The sequence below is a fragment of the Crotalus tigris genome, unplaced genomic scaffold, assembly GCF_016545835.1.
Source record: "Crotalus tigris isolate CLP2741 ecotype Arizona unplaced genomic scaffold, ASM1654583v1 scf7180000018040.1558517, whole genome shotgun sequence".
NCBI classification, from domain to species: domain Eukaryota; kingdom Metazoa; phylum Chordata; class Lepidosauria; order Squamata; family Viperidae; genus Crotalus; species Crotalus tigris.
Window position 1 is genome coordinate 1,167,847 of NW_024096790.1, and position 25,416 is coordinate 1,193,262.

Sequence of the window (25,416 nt, forward strand, 5' to 3'; positions counted from 1 at the left end):
TGAGATTTTCAGGCAAATCTATAAGCAAAAATTTCATAAAACTATTTCTCCTCTTTCTCCTCCAAGCTTACAGGTGGCCCTGAAATAAAATGGCAGAACACCTCAGAAGCATGTATAGTACACATAGATCTCTGCAGTTTGTTTTAGATTTCTCAGGGGCCTCCAGAAGGAACCAATACTATCTCATGAAATCTCTTAATTGTTTCTTGTTATTTTGTTACTATATCTCTTAAGGCCTCCTCAACGGCCAGTAGGAATAGTTATAGTTATACAGTATACTAATTCTTTACCTTTGACTATCATTATCCTCTAGTGTTATTAAAGCATTATCATAACCAATGTGCTCCCTTCAAAAATGTTCAATTGTTTCCTTTGCATTTTGGATTCCTGACTGAATCTTCCCTCTGAAGTAAACCTATTTGAAGCTAGTATTTTGCAAAATTAAACCTCTGTTTCCTTCTGTAAGGAAAGGCAAACGTCTTTCGTAAGACATTGCCTGTTGAGTTCATTGGAAATGAAATCATGTGTATTGTTTTACAATCCCCCTTTATATAGAAACAGCAGTTTTCTAATGATTATATTCTTAAAATGTGACAAGTATTTTAAATCTATCTTTTCTGATTTTCATAGGTTAAGATAAACAGCAAAGGACTACTTTATTCTGTTGTGCTTCTCCTGGGTTCTGTAGCTCTTACTGTAAGTGAACTGATGAATTAATTTATTTCTGCATCCAGTCATATTAATACAACATATCAAGAGATGGGATTTTTTTTAAATAGTTAACTTATATTTGCTATGCAAAATGTACTACTATTATTTAGTCAACATAGCTATTTAATAGACTTTACAAATGAATTGTACTATATAAAATGGTCTATGGAGATTCTCAGTCATCCAGGTCTGACTGAAGAGCTGAAAAAGCTTCTTGGATGAGAACTGAAACGTCTTCAAAGAAAAACAAGAAAGTCCTGTTGCCTCTTAAAAAAGCATCTTTGGGACTACTATTTAAAAACTTACATTTGTAAAAATAATTTACAAAAATAGCTTTGATTGGAAAAATGAATTGCTTTAAAACTTGCAAAAATATGTGCATTAGAAAGCATGTATAAATAAAACCTTGGTTTAACAGTACATTCAGATGATGTGCTGTCTGTTGAACCTGAATTGATGTCCTCCTATCAATGTATGTTATTTGAGAAATTACTTAAGTGACATAAATGGGGCCAAAATTTCTGGATTTCCTGGATTTACCAGACAATGTTTAACAGTCACATCCTCGGGATCCAGGACCAAAGGTTTAGTCCTCCAAGCTTTCAGACTCATTCTGGAGCCACTCTCAGGGAACTTCTCTCTCACCAGAACATAGAAATGTTGGAAAGGACCTTGAAGGTCTTGTAGTCCCAACCCCTAGTTGAGCAGGAAATCTTATACCATTCCAAACTGGTTGTCCGATCTCTTTTTCATAATATGGCAATATTATGGCAATAAAAATTATTCATATTTAGAAGAATATTTAAGAGAATATTATTTTTTTATTCTATACAGTTCATCTAAGATTGATCCTCAGTTTAACAGACAATAAATGGGGCTATTGTATCTTCTAAACTGAGATCCAATATGTATATAAAGAAGAACCTGCAGAAACAGATAAAATGGGGAAAAGGATGGAATAAAATTAAAGTTTGAGGAATTAAAAAAATAGAGATGATCGAGTGAAGCTACGCAGATACTGGTATAATACAACAGTTGGAACTCTTAGTTTGTTCAGGTGGCTTAGTAATTTTTTATACTAACTCTTAATTGAAATCCATGAAGCGTCCCAGGAGACTTATTTCTTGATATTTGTACAACACTTAAAGCAACATGCTGGATTGTCACCTAATTAAAAAAAATCAGTTAAATATGTGAATCATAAAACACTCATTTCCTTTTATAGACTTTCTAATAACTCCTCCACAAACATTTTGTATTATAGGATTTAGAGTTTCTCCAGTTGTAAAGGTCATGGAAATTAGTTTCCTTGTATGATTTTTGAAGTTCTCATTTAAAGTGGTTTTTTTAGCCTATAGCATATATATTGCCTTCAATATTAAATAATTCATTCCCCATGTTTTTACAGGTTGGCGGGATCCACTTAAATAAATGGAAACTTGATAAGAAATTGGGCATCTATGTGCTCACGCTCTATGCCATTTTCTTGTGTTTCTCAGTACTGATAGAGTTTAATGTCTTCACTTTTGTCAACTTCCCAATGTGCCGACAAGATGACTGAGAAGTAAAGCCAATACATGCCATTTGGATCTATTTTGCTATAAATGTCAGGAGACATTTTTACACTTCAACTCCAAAACTCAATGTCTCCCCTGCTTCATTAATCTAGAAGCAATTTACCTGGGAGGAAAGAACATATTTCTTTGACAACACACAAGCTCAAGTCTACTAAAGCTTTGTCACCTGTTCCTCCTCCTCCTCTTTCTTCTTCAGGTACCCTCATTCAGCTGTACTTCATGCAGCTTTGTATGAGATTTTAAAGGATGGTTTCAGTTTCCGCTCTGGTTCGAGCATCATCAATCTCAAACTGACATCAAGTCTGCCATGGAAACACATTTTCCATTTGATGGCAGATGGGTCTTCAAAGAAGAGGAAAAGAGAGTAGATTCAAGATTCTACTTTGGCTCATTTCAAAGATCTCAGCTATGAGCTTGTCATGTACTTACATGCATATATGCATGAACAACCTTGGTTTTCCTTCTTTAAATGCTCTATTTATACAGACGTTTCAACGATGCTGATGAGATCATCTTCAATAGTAACTTATCATCTTTTTAAAATGTTTTTGAAAGCTAGAACAATTTTACTAAGAAAAAGATGGAAAATGATAATATAGTACTATGATCATTTAATTCTAAAAATCATGGAACTTAAAATTTGGCAAACTGGATAAATATCTGTGCTTGAAAAAGATCATTTTTTTCTACAGTCAATGAAGAACAGTGGATAATATCTAGAATACATATGGAATATTAAGTTGACAAGTTAGAAAATTGCACCAGCACCAGTAAGTGCATACTCTAATCTTAGAGGAAAATGGAAAACCTTGGGCACTTAATAATTGATTGTGATGGTAATGATCTAAGGAGAAAGTGTATAATTGAGATGCCTTCCGACTCTTCATAAATGAACTATGAATTTGGAGGTATATCTATCTATCTATCTATCTATCTATCTATCTATCTATCTATCTATCTATCTATCTATCTATCTATCTATCTGCTTGCGTGCACACATGTGCACACACACCAAACAATAATTGTACAATCCCCAGTTTTATCTTTTTTTTAAATCAGAAAGGTGGATTGCATGAAAACTGGCTGGCAGAATATGGAAAAAAGTCTGCTAGTTTTTGGAAACCTAGTATCTGCATGTACATTGAGATAATTATAGAACGTGGTTCAATGTGCACAGATGTTCTACTGAGGTGTGTGAATAAGATATGATTCAATGCAAATGCTTCAATTATTTCAGAAGATATATTTGATTCAGACACCTAAATCAATTCAAATAGAACCTCCAATTGGAATGGACTCTATTAGGACCAATTCAGGCCTTAAAGTGCATCTGCACATGTGAAGAAAATACCCAATTAATGTGAATTGATTTAGATGTATTTTATTTATGCTCCTTCAATTCACTGAGTTAATCTGATGCTTTGAATCAGTATGGATTGATTCTCAAAGCACTGAGTATTTGCACAGGTCATTTCCCTCATAACTTACTTGAATCCCCTTTTGGTCAAAAGCTCAGTCTTTCATCAAGCCTTGACAATCTCGAGTCAGCTGATCCTGGGAACTCTTGCGTATTTCACTATTTTTCCAGTAAAATGTTTGAGACAAAACTAATCTGAAAATTTTCACTTTAAGAAATCTCCAACCGCATGGAAAGAAACAAAAAATCAGAATATCTACAAGAATGTAATAACAATCATTGCTATTACGTTGTCAATATCTCTGAGTTAACTTCTTAGTTTGCTAGAGCCATAATCTGTTTTTTTTCCCCCATATCACTAGTGAATATCACAAATAAAATATATTTGGGGATTTATGAATATAATGGAAAGGAAAATTCAGTCTGTAAAATATAAATTTCAGAAGATTTGAGATAGGATAAATCCCATTTCTCTTTCTATATTCCTCTTGGAAAAACCTGACACAAGGACATGAACTTTCCCAAGATTTACCCACTGCCTCAATTTGTAAGTTTCATGAGAAATACCAAAAGTTGAAATGGAAACCACAGACATGTCTTATTGTTAATTCTAAGATTCCATTTTATTCATCACAAACATTACCACTTTTCAAACGTTATTAAAATGCTGAAGAATGCAGAGATTTCTAGAAGCACAGGTTACCTTTGTACATAATTTATTTTTTTTTAATCTTCTTTGCTACATAAAATATAATGAATGGCTGAAAAATTTGAATTTAAACCATATTAAATATATTTTTGCATGCATAACAAAGAGCAGAGCATTGCACTTATGTCAGAACAGTTTTTCACAAGGAATTTAAAAATGTGTATAATCACTTACAGTTTATTGAGTATGGGACATAGTCCCGTAGATTAACAATATCTCTATTCACAAATCATGCTGTTCCCAGTATGAATCCCTAAGCATTCAACTCAAGCTGCTACAGTTTAATATTTCTCCCAGAGCTCAAATTTTATTTTATCCCATGCTGCCTAATTCACACACTAACCAATATTTTATTATTTAAATCACAAACAATTGGATTCATACAACAAATTAGACAGTCGTAAACAAAGGAAATTCCAGGTGGTTGAATTTACACTAAGCCAAAAACCATACAAATTCACATAACAATATAAGGTAATGAAGCCAAGCTCAATGTGATCTCAATATCATGAGTTCACAGTAATTACAGGAATACTTCTTGAAAAAAAGGGAGAATGTGAAAGAGAAAAAAAAGCTTGCCTTTAAATGCCTTGCTCTCTGATAAAATGCAGATAAATTTAGTAATAGGCATCAAAGAGAATGTTATATAATCCTTAGTCTCTTGTCTGATGCATAAATGAGCCATGAGATTCGATTCATTTAATCACAAACAGAAGAATTCTCAAGGGAACCCAATCTTAGGGTTATTTCACACGAGATGTCTTTGCTACAGTAGCAAAAAAAAGCCAGTCTTCCATAAGGTGGAATTATGAAGAGCACATTTATATATGCATAGCTTCAGCCTATGACAATATTTCTTTATACCTGGCTATCACAGTCACATGGTTAGGGGTATTCCTAACAATGTGTGAAATTGCTCAACATTTAGTTGCAAAATGGTGAGATGTTTTATAATCAAATTTGTGTATGTATATCTGAAGCAGACCAGAGGCTGCGTTACATATCTGTACAAGTATTGGGAGAGAGGTTCAAGGGCATTTTTTTTGGCACTCATACCTTTTGATTTATTTATTCCCATACTTCTATAGATGTTATGCATTCAAATTGCCCAGAATCATATGATATTAAAAATGTTGTGTAAATATGATTATTTTGCAAAAGAAATGCTGTTAATTGATATAAAACATTCACCATTCATTCCAAATAGAATTTTATGCAAAGGGAAAAATTCTGAATCTTCTTTTACTCTCTGTAATTAATATCAGTATTGATAGGGATAGTAACTGAAACCCACAAATCAGCTTTAGTATAGCAACAGGTGTCTGAAGAATTTTCTTCTTCCTAAGATTGGCACAAGCAAGGCAGAAATGAACATACTTTGCCTAGAAAAATAACAGGCAAGGATTTTTTCCCCCTAGGAGCCAGTAAATGGCCACTTACATCAGGTTTAAGAATGGATACAATCCTGTCTGATACAAAGTAAGCAACTCTGTAAATATAATTCCTATAATTCCTAGGAAAAGCATTGCTGAGCATTTTTCATTGTCAGCATATCTTACACAAGGGGACAACAGTCTTCCTGAACAGAATGTATAAGCATTTGAATAGTTATACTGCGCTGTATCTGAGGTCATAGGTGAGACTACAATACCTCTGTCTTTTTCTTTGATTGGATAAATTATTATAAACACTGTAATGCCCCAAATATTCCTTATTTGCAAAATTGAGGTTTTGCACACTAGCATTAGAGGAAACTTCTAAACAATATTTAACCTTGAGTAATTCACTTTCTGTTTCATATTTTTTTGTGAAAGCCATAACAAGACTGAATAGTGAAAACATGTTATACAAAAAGATGTGTAATATTCTTGTGCAGTTCCTTCATCATATTAGAAAATGAAAGATGTGGGTTTTTTGCCTGCTTCTTTCCTTGGATTTCATAAGCCTAATAATACCCTAGCAAGCTACAAATTCTAGGCATAAATCTTATCTAGTGGTGGCAAAATGACACAGAAATCTTTGCACTTTAAGAAATCTTAGTTTACAGAGTTGGAAGGGATCTTGGAGGTCTTCTAGTCCAATCCGCTGCTCAAGCAGGAGACATTATATCATTTCAGACAAATGGCTGTCCAATCTTTCCTTAAAAGCCTCCAGTGATGAAGCACCCACAACTTCTGACGGCAAGCCATTCCACTGGTTAATTGTTCTCACCGTCAGAAAATTTCTCCTTAGTTCTAGTTTGGATTACAAAACTTTATTGCCCACAGATGTTGATTTGTACCTGGTCTGTTATATTGCTGATTCCTTTTAGAGTTTAGACACATAGCAATACAGTTAGCTTGATCTTATATAATTATATTTGTCATGTCTTTAAATATAAAACCATTGAGGTGAGTAATGCTCACCTGTCTGCTTGGCACATAGTATCTTGAACTAAGGTATATTCAAGAGACAGCCTCTGCTTCAAGAACTCCAGCAACTGAGAGCTCACCAACCTTCTAAATAATTGATTCAGTTGCCAAACTACTTTCATTCTCATTAGTCCCCTCAATACATTTTATTCCTCCTTCACATCTGCATACGATTTGCCAAGTTGAAAAGATATACAACAGTGAAGAAAAGTACATATGGTAATTTTCTTCTTTAGTTCTCAGAATAAATTATGTGATTACAAACAATCCATACGATTAAGACCATTGTGAGCTTTTGGAAATGCCAAGTATAGCCATATTTTTCAAATAGTTTGTCAAGAATTTCCAAGTCGGTCTCAAATTCTTGCTTTGCATTTTTTATGCAATTAGTGATCTAAAAATGAAATATAATACATACTGACTTTTTTTCCTGTCAACACAATGTAATACCAAAACTTTTGCTGCACTTTCTCTCACAAACCATAAAGAACTTGTTTTACTTGCAATAAAGACAAACTCGTCAATGGATGAACTTATTACAGAAAGCTCACTGTTCAATGAAACCATATTCATTTCACCATATTGTTAATTAAATTATGGCCCTATTACTCTAAATATTCAATAGCACAGAATTCAGATATTTTTATTCCTCTCATCCTTGACAGTTTTCTAAGAAAACAGATATCCTGTTGTTATTGTCTCCAGTACGTGGAATGTTGTTTAGTTTTTTTCCCCTTTCTCTAATTTCCTTTCAGAAATGTATATCCTTCCATATCAGTTTCAAGGCAGTTATTAGAATAGATACATTAAGAAGTAATTTCAACAGAATCAAAATGGGACAAAATAAAAATCTGTGCATTAAGGAAGGGAAATTGTCTCTCAAGCCACTTCAATTCTCTCTTTAAAAAAACCTTCACCTAACAGTATGTTTCCTCCCTCAGCTATCTTAAAATAATCAGCAAAGCAAAATGCTTTGTGCTGTTATTTTATGTTGAAAATTGCTGCTAGAGGCCTGACTCTAATCTTTCATTTGGAAATTGTCCTCAAATTCTAAGAACATCAAACTTGGACAAGTACTGCAAGACCAAACTTTGCTTTTATGGTGGTGTTTCTTTTCCTGACTTGTGATGATCTGCCTTCTGATCCTGGATTGCAAGTCAGCTTGTAAGAGAGTTGGTCCACTTATCATTTGATCAGTTTTTCTACTTATTTATCGTTTGGTGTCATACCAAGTTTCTTTTTATATTATTTCTAATATTCATGATAACATCCAAGCAACAACTTTCTCAATTTTATTTATGATTTGAGTTCTGCTTTGCTTTGCTTCTTGAAGAAGCATTCATAGTGGCTAATAAAAATAAAATATAATGTAAAGCTTGTTCAGTGGCTTTTAAAACACAAAATTATGAAAAGATTTCCATTTATATATTTTTAAAAATCATTTTGATACTGGCTGTGCTTCAGAAAGCTGTATTTATTTTACTAAAATCCACCCATTGGGAATATTACAATTGGCACTTGTCTTTATTGCTTCTTTTTAATGTTCAGTTACTTGTCATGTTTGATCAAAATGAAGATATTAGATTTCTGTAGACCTTTGGATTAGTATTTAATTATAAATACTGTCTTAAGTGTTTATATTAATGCAAGAAATACTTTTAAGCAGAAGATGAATGTTTGTACCCATGTGAACCAAAGACCCTATTAAAATTACAGCACCTTAAAATTTAAATTGTACAGGGCTTCCTTTTGCTCCTTCATTTCCAAGCGATCTCAAACTGTGTGATTGCCATATTTAAAGGTGGTAGAATTTGTGCAGCCTGAACTTTAGTAAAATAGTGGATTGCATACAGGCACACTGTAAATCAGGTTAGGGCTAGGCTCTCATAATCCACAGAGTTAGCTGTTTTGAATTCAATTGTTTTAGCTGGTTTAAATTTAAATCTAGATAATAACTCAACATATAAAAGCTAAGTAGTTTCAGCTTTGATGTTTGTGCCATTTAACTTCAACAGAGCAAAACAAAAGGAAACAAGATCTAAACTACTGATCTAGAAAAATCTAGCAAGAAAATAATATATGCAGCTCAGTTGTCTTAAAAATGCCATGTTTGGGTAGTTGCATGTAATCTCTAAACCTCTAAACAGCAGAGATTAATTTCATGCTATCAGAGAATCCTTAATATATTAACAAATCCAGCAATGAATCTCAACCCATTTTCAGATATTTGGAATTGGGAGGCAGAAGGATGGCTGATGGGAGAAGGGGGTTGTAGGGTGTGAGAAGGGCCCTAATATGTTGTGAACAAAGAATGTTAAATAAAGTAATAAATCTTAAACTTAATTTGAAAAATCATGAGCTGTCTTAGTAAACTTATTCTATACTGAGAAAAATATTATATTCTCTGCATTTTTAATAGCTGCCTGCCAAGCGCAGGCACTAAGAAAGACCCCCTTTAAGGCATTTTATGTATAAATAAATATTCTGTCCCAGTACGAGCCTTAAGGTTGAACTTGATAGCGAGCCCAATTTCCGACATCAGAAAAGAAGAAGGGGAATTATTTACATATATTCTCATCTAATCAAAACCCTTTCTGCAAACCTGAAAGGAAATTGTGGATAACCTGTAATTCTAAGATCACCATTGTTAGAAGAATAATTCTAACACCTTCTTGAGAATTTCTGACTAGAAGGGCACCCTAATTTTCCCGCAGCTGCACATTAGATGGAAAGTAGACTGGTAATAGAGAACCAACAATTCTCAGGGAAGTTTGCACTATGTATTTTTTCCAATATTTTAATTTGCTCTTCTGAAACTTACATCAAATAAACTTCTGAAGAATCCTTGCTTTTGTGGAAGATTGTTTAAAAACCACAGCCCAAGAACAAAGATGTCATGGGACTGAAGGTTTTCATCAAAAGGACAAAAGCAGCATTGCACCGTAGGGACACAAAGGACCAGTCTTTTCATAAGTGTGTGTAGCTTTCCAACATATGTGGAAGAAGGGCAGAGCTTGGGTGACAACCAGACCACACTGCTTTTGTCATTTGCCTCCAGCCCCAAGCACCAATAAATGGAAGCAAGGCCTTTGTGGTTTAAGTATATTAACAATGCAGATGATTCTTCTTTGTGCTGTACATTGTCTTTGTGATGCATGGCATATTCCTTCCTCCCCTGGCCGTCTTGAAATTCAGAGCACTTTAAGCAAACAAACAATAGTCATTGCTGTCCCTGGGGAGAGACTTAATTTTCCCCAAAAGACTATTGCCCTCTTAAATTCTGTCAAATTCTTGACCGTTAGTAGCCTAAAATTGTGGTGAAATTTAAAAATGTTAGTAGAGCCATATCCTCCAAAGAAAACCAGGGCCTTTTAGGGAATGAATTGCTGCTATTATTGTTATTTACAGCAGGAATATAATTTGTATTTATCAACTATGTGTGTAAAATTTTAAAAACAATAGGCTTCTTCCTAGAATTTTGCTAAAATTCTCCATAAAAGTCTCTCTTTGTTGGGGGAGAGAAATCGGAGACTTTCACGAGCACAGAATGATTCCAGATTCAGAGAGGTTTTATTTTATTTATTTATCAAATCTGGATCCCACCCATCTCACTGTCAAGTGAGCATTTGTAGCCTGTTCATCCCAGTCTTGGTGATGACGGGCCTACTTCTCCAGAAAAATGGTAAGACACTGTTTATAGTGCTGCTGGGAGAATAGAAAGGATAACTTGGTAAAACTAAATTACAGAGTTCTAATTATTATTTATTTTTTCAATGACTGTGACCTTATGCACTGTGAATGCTTTTGTGATATGGGGTTCTTTGTACAGATCTATATGTCATATTGAAAAACTGAAATGTGATAATTTATTAGACAATATTGGCATGAATATTGATTATTTTTATTGCGAGAAGAAGGGACAGAACCAAGTAGTTACTGTAAACAGAAGATTTATATTTAAAATAATAAACCTAGCAGTCAGTATTGCCAGGAGAAAGAAAAAGAGATACATATATACTTATGTACACCGTTAATAAAATGTATAGAAACAACAGAAAAGTGGTGTTAATTTTTTTTGAAAAGTATACTCAGATGTTTAGAAGAAAAACACGTTATTGTTTAGTGTTGTCCCATATTCAGAAGCAATCTGCATCATTAATTTTTTCACAAGCTGACATTATTTTGAGGAGAACATTTTCATCACAAACTACATCATCATCATCATCATCATAGCTAGGAATTATCAGAACTATAGTCTACTTCTTCTAAATGGCCTTAGGCTGGAAAAGGTCAAGGTAATCATGAGATCAAATCCAAGGGAAATCTTTATACTGTAGACAGGACCAATCTTAACTCTTGCTAATTACTTCGGTAAAGTCAAGGCTGCTTTAAGGAATCAGAGGATGCAATGCAGCACCAGAATTAAAAGAGTCCACACTAGATTAGTACTGTCCACATTAGATTAACACTGTAAATGAATGCCTGTAAAACGAGATCTTAAAGTTATGAGATAGTTATTCAGAAGTTACACAATCTGAATTAAAAAAATGAACGCTGTAAAATTTGCCTTGCAATACAATGCTGCTTTGGAGAATGACCACCTTGGTCTGATTTATCTGTGCTAGCCTGTGAATATATCTTCCTGATATATCCTCTTGATCGTGTCAATCCATGAGAGCTGCATTGAATAAAGGGTAGCCCTGCCAGTCAAAAACCCCACCTTTGTCAGCTTTGCCTCTGAGTTTGGAAGAAAATCACTGATCTCCACACACAGAAGTCCTAGTTCAGCTTCTCAGCTGGATTTGGCAAAGATCTATGACCCAGCTGGATTAAGATCTTTATGGCAGAGGAGAATGAATCCTCACTGATGACCCATTACAGTACAAATATATCAGAGGGCTTTACACAAACACATACACACAAAACTTGAAACACAGAGCATCTTCCACTCACCATTCTGAACTAATGAATTCTTGATAGACAACTGAGCCTGGCAGAGATTTGGGAGGCAGCAGCATGAAGACAGATTGGTCCTGGCTACATGCCTCTGTCCATTCTTAACTACTAGTTGCTTCTCTTTACCTTCCAAGATAAAGCTTCTCTGGGGAGAAGTGAAATGGGAGAACCTGCTCTTTGTCAAAACCAAAGGAAGCTGAAATTAAAAGAAAGGAAAACCAGGTGAATATTAGAAGGAATTCCATGATGGCAAGACCTCTGTTATGCTGAAGAAGATGCTCACCAATAACATTTTTTAAAAAAATGATCATTGTATTAAGCTGCAAACAAACTAATATATAGTTTAACAAAATTTGCTGAATAGACCACAGGTCGGCAACCTGCGGCTCCGGAGCCGCATGCGGCTCTTTGAGCCTTCCCCTGTGGCTCCCAGCCTCCTCTGCCTTTGCAGAAAGAGACAGAGAGAGGCAATTGCGCTTCCCTGCTTCTCTCTCTCTCTCTCTCTCTGTGTGTGTGTGTGTGTGTGTTTTGTGTGTGTGTGTGTGTGTGTATATATATGTGTAAAAGAGAGTGCACTCACATTGTTCTCCGAGGAGCTGAAAAGCTTACTGGGCAGAGCTCCTCCCTTTGCTGCGTCTCTGCAGGAAGCAGGAAGGGCAGGAGAGAGCTAGCTAGCCCAGCTAGGCTGACTCAGGAATTCTGGGAGTTGAAGTCCATGAGTCATAAAAGAGACGAGGTTGCCTACCCCTGAGATTGTTGGAGAACAACTTGAAGCTTGCCAGGTGAGCAGCAGATGGGGGGGGGAGAAAGAGAGAGAGAGAAAGAGAGAGAGAGGGAGGGGGAGAGAGAGAGGAAAGAGAGAGAAAGAAAGAGAGTGGGGGAAGAGGAGTGGCAGACCAAGGGCAGAGAGGGAGGGAGGGAGAGAGACAGAGAGAGACCCTTTTGACATCTAAAATGAAGATAACACTGCATATATCCTTTTTTTTACCTATGTGTGTATGTAATTTTATTCTCTTAAAGCATTCTCTCGGTGATCATTGTTTTAATAGTATGGATATTCCCAAGAGTCATATTTTTACTTTTATTTTTAATGTGTGTGTGTGTGTGTGTGTGTGTGTGTGTGTACACACACACACATACACAAACACACACACTCTCTCTCTCTCTCTCTCTCACACACACACACACACACTTATAATAAAGATAAAAAAGGATATATGCAGTGTTATCTTCATTTTAGATATCAAAAGGGTTTTGCGGCTCCCGGTGTTTTGTTTTTGGTGAGAAACGGGTTCAAGTGGCTCTTTGAGTGTTTTGGGTTGCCTACCCCTGGAATAGACCATCAAATTGTTTTTCCTCAATATTTCTTGGGACTTTGAATTAAAATCTGAGAGTCTCTGGGTGGGTACTGTATAGAACCAGGTGGCCTCATTAAAGTGCATTCCTTCAATCTTTACTCTGACAAAATAGTTATGCTGGTATAAATTTGCTGCTCTAACTGGGGGGTAAATTGAGTAGACAAAAGGTTGCCTCTGCCCCACTGCAATAACAAAGAAATGCAATGGATATGTGAAACACTCACACACACAATGGTATAAGCATTGGAAAAACCTATAACACCCCCCTCCCCCAATAGTAATGGAAGCAATTAATGGAAGTAATTAATAGCTGGCAAAATCTGGTTCTCTTTCCTGGTATAAATTGGTTCTTTACATTAGTGCTCGCTCAAGAAGACGTTAATCCTGGTTTTAAACAGGGCCAGCAACCCAACTAAGAAAGTGCCAGCCTAAAACAGGCAACAGATCTGCCCCTAACTGCAATGGTAACCACAATGATGAATGACATTGAATCCAAGGCCAAAATTGTGTCACAAGAAGAGGGGAACTTTTCTCTGGACAACTGAAAAAAGGAACAGATAGAAATGAGTAATCATCCTCAGCTGGAGATGAGATGAAGGATTGCCGAACTTGTCTCACTATACAAAATGTATTGAAAGAACTGGAAAAACTGCCTTGGTCAGGTATATTACAAAATTTGTCTTGCAAGTGTTAACACTGAAAGGCAGGAGACTTGGCTTGCCATTCAGGGAGATATGGGTCTCTACATTTGGTTCAACTGTGCTCTGAATCATTTAGCAGAAGATTAAACTATGAGCATGTGTGTCCTTGTGAGCCTTCCAGAATGAGGACGCTGTTACAGGATACAATGAGTGGGCCACGGGGAAAGACGTGGCATGATCTGTGGTTTATTTTATTCACTTGCATGTTTTCAGGTTGTCCTTGACCATATCTGTTCTTGGCTGACCTATTCTTAGATAGCGTGGAAGATGTTAAGTGCAAATGTATTTGTGCAGCAAGGAATGGAGAGATAGATTTATGGCATTTATTGTGTTGATCCTCCTGAACTGATAGCCATTCACAGTCTGCATAATTTTCTCAACTGCAAGTGTGTCCTGTCTTAGGCAGTTCTCCCCAAAGTAACCCATTTGACTGGTTTAATTATTGTTTGTAAAGTCCTGTTGGGATCATGAAGTAAGTTTTTTCCTCTGGAATATTCATATCAGATTGTGATTCTGTTAATACAGCATGCTAAATCTTGGTTATACTGGTTTTCTGAATTCACAAAGCACACACTTGAGTTTAATCAGTACACTCCGCAATAAACTAAAAGTTGATTGAGTTCAGGGATCCAGTGAAACACAAACTAACAAACCACATTTTAGCCTTAGCATGCTCTATGAATCTAATCAAGATGGGGGAAATAGACGGAGATACTGAAGAACAAGAGAGAGAAAAGTTTTTTTTTTTACATTTTACGTTTTGTGGAAGAGACGGCTATAACAACGTGATGGTGATGGGAATCAAATTATCAAGTGAAAGGAAGTCTAGAGTTACTTCTTCACAGAGCTTTTTCATTGTCACAGTCTTATCGTTTTATTTGTGTGATCCTCCATCTTTTCTAATTCAATTTATTTCCAGTATAGTTGCAGGATATTTTAAATTGCACTAAAGCAGACATGTCAAACACAAGGCCTGGGGGCCGGATGTGGCCCGCAACGTGGTTTCATGTGGCCTACAAAGCCAACCTGGAAACAGTGAGGGACTGGGCCCCACTGCCTTGGCCCTGGCCCAGGCTGGTCGGGAGACAATGTACAATTTTGTGGTGACCATCTGTGCTGAAACACATTCAGTCTTAGCTCCACAAGGCCGTCTAGAAACAGCGAGGAACCAGACCCTGCTGCGTCACCCCCGCCCCCGGGTGCATGTTGGGGAAGTGTCACCCTTTGTGAGAATGAAGAAATGGACCATGCCTTGGTGCTTGCCCTGGTCCCACCCCCTTCTGCCAGAGACCCTCAAATCTGTCCCACTCCTGCCCAGGCCCCCACAATCACCCTTGATGTGAACAATGTAGAGCTGGCCACACCCACTCCATCCACGCCTACCCAGTAGGCTGCACCCACCCTGGCCACACCCACCCACCCCCCTGAGGGCAACCTCAATGTTGATGTGGCCCTCAGTGAAATTGAGTTTGACACCCCTGCACTAAAGGATATCTTTCTGTTTGAAATCCTGAAACTCCAGATAGCTTAGGGGTGGGGTAAGGTGCTGATTTATTGGTGGGAATTCTTGCCTCATCCCATCTTCCAAACAGGGTTCTTCGTGCCATCAATGGTAAATTGTTGACTTTGGCTAATGAAAAATCTCATTTGAGTAGAATTTAAGGCTCTTATAAAAAGTAATTAGTAAGATTCATCATAGAGCCTGTATTTCTAATAATGAGGAATTTTGCTCTTATTATTCCATAGTTGTTTAGGCCAAGGACCTGCTGCTTAATCTCTAGGAAGACTTTCTCAGCCTTTGACATCATCAAAAATTGAATTGATAAGCCACAATAATTCAAGTCTGAGAATAATTCTTGGAATTATCAACAAAGATTATATTGGGCCAAAGAACCATCTCAAGAGACCAACTTTATCCAATACTTTAGTTGGCAGGATCTCATACAAGCCTTTATGGAAGCAAGGCTGGGGCTAAATTACAACTAAAGAAGAGCACCAGGCCCACAGTGAGAATCCGATAGCATAATGCATAAGACTATATTGTTTTCCCTTTTGTGGGAGTTGGGGAATGAAATATTGGGACTGGCTGTGATTCAGGATGGGAACAAGTGAATGCTGTTCTTTGCTCTTTTCTACTGCTTCACTGAATAATGTTTCAAGGTTAGTGGTCAGGAAGATGATCACACGACTTCAAAAAGCTTTATAGGGATGGGGAGGGGCAAGTGCCTTTGGCACATGAGAGTGGCTCATTCTTCTCTGTCATCCAGGTTGTGTAATGCTTTCAGAACAATGATCATACATTCCAAAGAAAAATGTTAGTTGGCTGCAGATCAGGACTTTTGCTAATGAGATACTAGTTCATCATGTAATAGCAAGCCCAGGATATTTTGATGCACCCTCATTGGAAAAATGGTGTCCCAACATTAAGTACTCGATTCTCACAGGCCTTAAGTAAACAACATGAAGGCTTCCAGACTCCATCTGGTTCCAGTTACACCCTTGCATACACGACTCAGGAATTTGCAGATGGACACTGCTCTGCTGTACAAAACCCTAGTCAGAGCCTCTCCTCCATAATGTACCTGCAAAACAGATGAACTCATGGATTCCTCTGACTTAAAAGAAAAAAGCAGGTACAGAGTTGGTGACTAATCATCACAGGCCTTTTGCCTTTAACCATCAGAGTTAAAGTTCATGACTAAAAATGGGCCTGTTTTAAAAAAAAGTAGAGGAAAGAAAACAAATCACCCTTGACCACCAAGGACTGCCTCTTCCTGACGGCCCCTGTTCACATAAATACAGGAAGTAGAAAAGAAAAGATCATGCTCTTTTCAGAGCGTTTAGGAGTCAATCGAAACAGCGCTGAGGAAAAGCGGTGAGGAATTCATCATCTGGAATTCTTCTTTTTTAATGGGGGGGGGGTCGGTCCAGAAGCGTGAAAGTTTTGATGGAAATGCCAAGGTATAACTTTCTCTACAAAGAAAACTGAGAAGGATTCTGAAAGGAGAAGTTTCAGATTCTAGCTGGAATGATGAAAACATCGATGGGAAACGAGGGAAGCGGGTGAGTCCTGAAACTTTAATAACGGTACTTTTTTTCCCCAAAGGAAAGGTGCTTCTCTCTCCCCTCCCTTCTCAGCCTCCGGCAGCCTGTTGGAGAATTTGTATCTCTTGAATGATCGCTGGCTGGTTTTACGTAGAGGCGCCAGAAGTGCAGGCTCCAAGATAACATTCACAGCCTTTTCTTCAGCGAGTGCCGATTTAAAACAACTGCAGTGGGGGGAGGGAGGGTGTGTGGAGAATTACAATGGAGAGGAAATGAAGGCGAAGGGATGTGAGAGAGTTATTTTTATACCCTCATGGTTGATGTTTGGAATTAAAGCAAAACGTACTTATGAATCCAGAGGGGGGAAAACTGGCTTTATTTTTCCCATCATTTCACCAGAAGTGGCTGAAAAATGACAAAATTTGCAAAGGTTAGGGATGACACTTTTGTCTGTAGCCTGGTGCCCATCTGTAACTTTAGCCCAACCTCTGTTTGTGATCCAAATGAAATTTTCCCATTATTTTGGCCCCATGCTGTTAGAAAAAATTTTCTGCATCCTCAGCTGCTATTATTTGGACCAAATAAAGAGACATTACTAAAAATATGTTCTATATAGCTTACCACTGAATATGCAGACCTTAAGACTGTGGACAAACACCACATGTCCCATTGTTGTGGTCCAGGATGAAGACAGATAAAGCTGTGGCAAAATTTTGACTTTGGAAACAAATGCTTTTGATTTTATTTATACCCTGCCCAGAATTGCTCTGTGAAGTTTCTAAATTTGACATATATAAATTAATGCATGGTTCCACTTAATGTGGTAAGCTTTGGAGAAACCAGGGATGTTAAGTGTTCAGAGGGATTCAGTTTAAATGGGGAAATGATGGTTATAATCACAAGGTTATCCGCTAACTCTAATAAAGTCACTAATCACCAGCATGTCTTTTACAACTGTTTTTAAATGTTTATGAGAGTCTTTTTAGTAAGCTGAATGTATATACAAATAAATAAAACAGGATGGGTGAAACAAAGAGTTTGTGTAATGTATGCATACTTTTTAGCACTAGCTGGAAAACTCAATTCAATTAAAAATAAAGAATATAGTATGATGGTTCTAAAATTCACCTATAACATTTGTCTCCCGTGCTGTTTGGGGTTAGTGTATTAATACTGATTGCTATTTGGAGGAAGAAGTTCAAGGAGTTGATTCAGCTTTTGGATTGTTGTTTTTTCAGGGAGATTATCCAACTGGTATATATGTTCCTTGTAATTTAACTTGGTTTATGTGCTTATTAGAAGGATATCCCCAGCAGAAAGGACTTTCCTATAATATTAACCGTAAAACAAAGGGCATTTAGTCTAAATATTAAAAAGAACTTCCCGATAGTAATAGTCATTAGGATCAATCAGTTATGGATTTATTCTCTGTAGGTTTTTGAACAGAAACTAGATAGCCATTCTAGTAATGAATTGGACTTAGTTGCAGATTTCTTTCGATCCATAACTTTCTGTGAGTCTATGAAACTCTAGTTTTGGCAAACCATTAGTACTAGAAGCTACTGTCTGCGTTGGAGATACTTCATACTTGGACACATTTAGGACATGGAGAGCATATTGTTGGCAGTCATGACTGGGTGGGCTTCACAAAGTTTTGTCAATGCTGGGCATGGCCAGTCACAAAACAGATGCCAACCTCCAAGGACGCCCCTTAACATTGAATGCATACCTTCTTTTTCTTGGGTTCATTTGGAAACAAAGCACATCTTTATTTCCTATTAATGCCTGAACTATCTTTCAGTTTGCCATTCATTTTTTAATTAAAAGATTGTTTTGAAAGATGAAGATCATTGGCATCAGAAAGTCTAACAGATGCCAAGTGAAAAGCTAGTGGAGGTATTGTTGCTTATGAGCACTATATTGCCTGTTCCTTCTCTACCTGTCTATTCAAAGAGAGAAATCCTTAGATTTCAACACCTTAGAATAACAATACCTTAGAAAAATAGCCTAACAAAATTAGCTCAGGCAGAATTGCGTTACACATTTTCTCCCTACATTGCTTTATGCACCATCTAGTTAATTGTTAGCATCCTTACTAGCAAATGCAATTTTTCTTATTGCTGGGCAAATATATTATGTAGCAGCTTCTGAAAAGAAGGGAGGACTTGCTGGTAGAAGACCTGAGCTGCAAGTGAGTAGATCACAATCTCCCTTGAATTTAGAAGGCAGATTTTCCAACTTCACAGAGATGCATTTACAATGAATTGGAATGTAAGATCCACATAGCAACTTGGATTCTATAAAATAATGAAGTCCACAAACAGTTCAAGAAACTTTAGCTTTGGTGAGCAAAACTGGACTGATAAAGAGAGAAAAAAAATACAAGAACAAAATAAATCCCAAATGTTCTGGCAGAGTCATCATCTCAAAATTCTTTAATAGTTAAAGCCATAATATTGTATGCAGGTTATGTGAAGCTCATGAATTTAGATTAGACTGTAGAATGACTTCAGTGAAGTAAAATACAATTTATTTATATAAATGATTTGCAAGGAAGGACAGGATGCCCAGCAATTTTAGTTTTCTTTATATGGAAGAACTACATATGGAAATGGAGAACTTTTGATCTCTATGCTTAATTTAATCAATGCATCTGACAGTGAAATTCAAATGTAATCTTATTTTCTAATACAGTAAAAACAATCCTGAGAAGATGACATCACTATTTATAAGCTCAGTGCACTTTGTAGAAAAAGCATAGCATACCAGCCCCTACAAATATACATTTTACACACCCTTGAATGCTATTTCCTATACAAATATGTTCAGACAGCACAAAAAAATGCATGAGAGGCAGACCTGAACTGACAGAGAAAGATTGGAAGCACATGCATATTTGAAATATTTCAATGGCTGTTCTCAGTTACATCTGGCAATTCAATCTTTATAATAAGCAGAGTTAGGAAGATACAATTTTATAGGGAGTGCGCAAAATGATATAGCTGTCAAGATGAAATTGCAATGCCTGCCTGCCTGCCTGCCTGCCTGCCTATCTATCTATCTATCTATCTATCTATCTATCTATCTATCTATCTATCTATCATGGAGCTGGCTGAGAGACTTTGCGGGAGCCTGGCCAGAAAGAGGGAAGTGGAAGCTCAGACAGCTGCGGGCAGTTTGGGCATGGTGGGCGTGGATCGGGGAGGGGGGGGAGAAGAAGAGGAAAAGGAGAAAGGGGGTGGTGTGGTTGTTGCTGTAGTCGGGGAGAGACCAGGGGAAGGGGAATTGCCATAGAGAGACCTGGGACTATGAGCATCGACAGAAGGAAAGAAGAGGCTGGTCGTTGTAGTTTCGGAGACCAATGGCCATCCAAACTTTGCTTACTATCACCGGTGTGAATGTGGACACTTTGGGGAGCTGCCTCTGCAGAGCGAGCTGTGGCTGTGGAGCATCGACCGCCCTCGTTTGTGTTCCCCATTGCTGCCTGGAGCTGGAGGATTTCCCCACCCCTTTTGCATCCCAAACGGCTATTATAAACTACTGACTATTATTCCCATGACTGCCTGAGGTTGCTAAGTACTGTCATGCACCGACTGTTGTGGTTGGGGCAGGTCATCTTTGTTCCTGTGAATCCCTTGAGAAGAACCTGTCATCTCTCCACTCTGCATGAGCTCTGGTTAAAAGGACATTGTTGCCAATGTTTGAGGGCGCAGCTGTGAGCGAGACTGAAGGGGGAGGGCTAGGAGGGCCTGGGCTTTGGAGGCCCTTGAGGAGGTAATGCTACATATCTATCTATCTATCTATCTATCTATCTATCTATCTATCTATCTATCTATCTATCTATATCTAATCTATTATCATACAATTATTTATAAGCTAATTATATGCATTATGTTATGATATATATTATGTATATAATTGTTTTTCTACTTTGTAGAGAATTAGCCTACCAATGTAAATGACTCAAATCATGCTGCCCTTTTTGTTACAACAAAAGAATAATATTTAGGCTATATGCAGCATTTTCTAAGCAGATCTCCCCCCACCCCAAATAGGTCCTCACTGGGAATTGCTGCTTAATAAGTATGTTTTATCAACTGCTATATACATTGCAATCGGGTGGCAAGGTTCAGCCCATATGAACCTTTTGTTCTATCATCATGACATCTGACTCAGAAGCACACCACCTATTCCCCAGCCAGTCTTTCTGAAGAGAGTTTAACTTAGTATTCATTTTTTTTCCAGACTGCCTTTATGATATTTTTTCTCCACTCTGCCTTTGTGAAGGTCGGTGTCTATGTTCCATTGTGAGATTGTATTCCATTGTGGGGTTATAGCTCTCTCGCTCTGTTTGGAAATACAGCTGTACTCCACTAAGGGTCTCCACAAGGGGAAAAAAAAGATGGTACTCATGGCAATCCTACCCCTTATTGTGCTGCTTTGACCCTTTTGGCTCTCCTCCCGCCCCATGCCTCTCTGCTCTGCAGTTTTATCTTCTCTGAGTAAAACAGGATGAGGGAGAGAGAAGGAAATAAGAAGCAAACAAGACCATGCACAGCATAATTAGAGCCAACAGAGTTGCTGCTAACTATGCATAATTATGTTTTAATTTTAATTTTTGCTTCTGAACACATTTGCATGTTTTTAGGAAATTATTAGCTAAGCACCAATCCTGCCAAGATTTGGTCAATGATTGAGTAAAAGATTAGGTAATCTTATCGTGTGCCAACTTCAGAGTAGCCTTAGAGTACACTAGCCTTCCACAACCCTGCAGTGGCCATCCAGATGTGTAGATTGCAGCTCTCTGGAAGGCTTCAGTTGGGGAATATGTCAAGTATGCAGTATGTTGATCAACAGATGAATATTAATTTAAGTATTATCTATGAACTATTTTGCACTGACTGCTGGTCACAAAGAATTACTTTGGCAGCAAACACAGGAATATATTTAGAACTGGTATATCTATCCTACTGGTTTCTTTTTGCTCATTCATATTAGTTTTCCAAATCTGATCATAATGAGATAATTTTATATATTGGGATAAATGACAGCTGACTTTGCTGAGCAAAGTCATTTTCACCTCTCTTCTTTAAGAGAGCAAAAGATGGGAAGACAAAACTTTCCGGGATACACAAGTGAGGGAATTTGTCATTAGAAAATCTTTCCCCTCTGATCGATAGCTATTCCTTCTAATATTTTTTATGTGAGGGCTATTGAGTGGTTTGAGAAACAAATGTACTTGTCTAAGGGCAACTTCAATATATTTTTGTTTTATGCTTTAATCTTATCCACTGCAAACTACAAAAGCCAACAAATAAAGTTACTCAAGGCAGTACAAGAATAAAAAAATAAATACAATTTTGCACAGAGAATAGCATCTATAGAAATGCATGGACTTTGGACTTCTGGTTTGCCATCGCGGACACTGTGGACACTGGAAGGCGAGCTCCATCTTCCATGCTCGGTTTTGCTCCATTGGGGGACCTTTAAAAGGGTTGAGAGTCTCCCTGTAGGGGTGACAAGCAAGGAGGGGACCCCCGCCTGATTGCGGGACGGCGGTAGCCCTTCTGCTTGATCCGGAGCAGCCCTCCAAACTGGCGGACGAAAGACCAGCTATAGAAATATGGCTCATCACTAGGTTGCAGAAAGCCGAAGTCAAACTTACCACCAGGCACTTCTAAAGCAGTGTGGATGAGACTGGGGGAGATCTGAACCACTCTTTAATCCCAAGTATTTTTTTTTCTCCTACAAAGCTGCCCAAAGTATCTTCCCCCCTGTGAGAAGGAAGGGAACTTTTATCCCACCCATTAAGAATAGCGGTGACTGACTATCCAGGGGAGTTAAAACACTGAAAGAATAACCTTAATCTAACTGGATTTATATGCTTCTAAAATTTGGGGACCAAAAGATTTCTTATCTTTACTGAAGACTTTGGCTCTTATTTACAAAAAAGAAATAAAATTGGAAAAAGGGTTATAAAAATTTTGGACTTAAAAAAACCTTAAACAGCATTGGTGACATCTTGTGGCCAAGTTTGATATTACAACTTGTTATTGTCTAAAGGAGACTTGGCTTGAAGCCCAGATTACAGATAAGACTTTTTCAGCCTTGACAAATACCAGCTGTGAGAAGCTCAGTTGTGTCCTATACCCAGTTATAAAATTATTTTCATTCTCTGACTTTAAAGCCCTCAACTTAATACACCATCAAGAGAATATGGACGAAGACCAGGAGCAGATTCTTTTTATGTTGAAAGCAATACATGAAACCATTCTTTCAACTTGTGATGAAATAAGATGCTGTAGAAAAGAACAAGTTGTCAGCCTAGATATACAAACCCAAATTTTGATTACAATTAAAGAATCAACTATGGAGAAGATAACAGAAGAAGTGGAACAATTAAATACTGTGATAGAGGATTCAACTAACCAACAAATACAGTCAATGGAAAATCCAGAAAAGGGACTGACAACACTGAAAATGGAAAAGTGTTTCTATATAAACCATGGTGTCTCTTATTTCAAATAATATATATAATATATTATATCCAGAAGTTCTTTTTTCAGGAACTTTGAGACAATATTTTGGAACCATAAACTAATCACATGCATTTCTTTCTGTTCCATGCTCACCTCTGTACAAGCAGAGTTCAAATATGAGTCCTTTTATTTAAAATTACCTTGCCAGATTTTATCTTTCCACTAATACACTTTGTAAAATGATGGGTTTGTCAGCTTTTCAAGAACGATGACTTATGGATCCTATTCTAATCCTAACACAAACATAGCCAGTTTTCTAAGTTTAGGAAGTACAACTTAAATCATCAGAATTTATATTGCTATCACTATTATCATTGGAGCAGCTGAACACCATTTTGTCAGATCCACTACCTGCAACTTTTCTCCACCATGACTTTCACAAATAAACTTCCATTAGTCAAATGCTCAGGAAGCCCCAAATGACAAAAGTGTGAAATCTGTAGGAAACTCTTTGAATGCTCTACCAATTTTCATCTCTGCTGGCATTATGTGAATCATGATTTACAGGCAGAAAAACTATTTTCATTAACAGCAGTGACAACAGTGACAGCTACTACAGGCATTCTCAGTTGCTTCCTTGATTACCAATAGGAGCTGTTAATTTAGATGCTTCTGTGTCTGATTTGATGTTGTAGTCACACCAACAATGTATACTTTCTAGAGCAGACATGGATTGCTTGCAGGTGTGTATATCAGCAACATCCAAAATATGTCTTCCCCTTTGATTAGATGTGGCCATCAAAAATATTTCAGAAATATTTGGGATGCAGGCATATAACTCACTTGAAGACACCCACCCTCCAAATAGTTGCATGGAAGTGCAATCTAAGTGAAAAGGGAAGAAATTTATAATACGTATTTCTCGCCAGAATACTTACTGTATTTGTGGTGTTCTGATCTAGATCATTGGTTTATGGCTTATAGCCTAGTTTTCTAGCTTTCAAAGTCTTCTAATTTTTGAAGTCTTCCATTATTTTACATAAAATCTGCAAATCTTGTACCCTTTAGCTGGAAGAAAATCTTTCTGATATCAGTAAGAATAATTATGAATAGTCATAAATTGGATAATTGTTTAAATTCACATTCCGTATTTTAGGAAATGTACAGTATTACTGTACAGATACAGTATTAATATCATTAACATTAATGTTGGCAGAGATACAAGTTATAATTTGTTCTTTGGGTTGCTATATGATAGCAAGTGGAAAGGAGCTATATGTTTGCAAATCAATAGGTTTTTTTTCTCTACGTATTTCCAATCATTTTTCCAAGGTCAGTTAATTCCGAAACAAGGCAAGATTCAAGAATTCTTAATCTGTGTTTTGTGCACTTGTGTGGAAAATGTAGGGAAGGGAGCTTTCTGAGCTTCTTAATTCTAGATTGAGGCACTGAAAGGAAGCTGTGAGTTAGTAATAACACAGTATCTTCCAGTGGATGGATCAATCTATCCCCTATCCAGTTGAGAATCATATGCACACATTCTCAACTGTGTCCTAGTTCAGCATCAATCCCTGATTTTTAAAAAATGCATGAACGCTGGCTGCATTTGATGCATGTGTTACCCTTATATATATACATTTCTGTATCTGTTTCAACCTGAAATGTTCAATTTACATACAGATGTAAACTGTATGTTCCAAATTGTGTTCTGTTAGGGGAATCATTTTGACAATGGCAAAGTGTTAATGACACATCAGTAAAAGAGAAAAAAAAGGAAGGAACATCCTCCCCACAATATCCTTTATTTTTTGTCATGTTTCCATCCAAAATTTGTTGGGTGCTTTTGACTTGTACTAAAAGACCACCACAATCCACAAATGTTTAGCAAAAAGCCTTGATTTCTTTGAATGGTATGCTATAATAGGTAGGTAATAGGTATATAATAGGTAAACTTTTATTATAATCTTTGATCAACATATATATACACATATATATAAACATACAATTTGTAAAATGTACATTTAAAAAACTAATTAAAAGAAGTTTAATAAG

The 25,416-nt window shown here is 37.0% G+C and overlaps 2 protein-coding genes across 3 annotated transcripts in view; both read left to right on the forward strand.

The window, feature by feature from the left end:
- SLC24A4 (solute carrier family 24 member 4) overlaps positions 1–10,879 on the forward strand; it is a 123,207-nt gene extending 112,328 nt beyond the window's left edge. For both annotated transcript variants that reach the window (XM_039346979.1, XM_039346980.1), the window contains exons 16-17: positions 631–696; positions 2,120–10,879. In XM_039346979.1, coding sequence (XP_039202913.1) covers positions 631–696; positions 2,120–2,272 — 219 coding nt within the window. In that variant the 3' untranslated portion in view covers positions 2,273–10,879. The remainder of the gene's footprint in view (positions 1–630; positions 697–2,119) is intronic.
- A 5,475-nt stretch (positions 10,880–16,354) lies between these two features.
- RIN3 (Ras and Rab interactor 3) overlaps positions 16,355–25,416 on the forward strand; it is an 85,124-nt gene continuing 76,062 nt past the window's right edge. Inside the window, exon 1 of the mRNA XM_039346981.1 lies at positions 16,355–16,903. Coding sequence (XP_039202915.1) covers positions 16,869–16,903 — 35 coding nt within the window. The 5' untranslated portion in view covers positions 16,355–16,868. The remainder of the gene's footprint in view (positions 16,904–25,416) is intronic.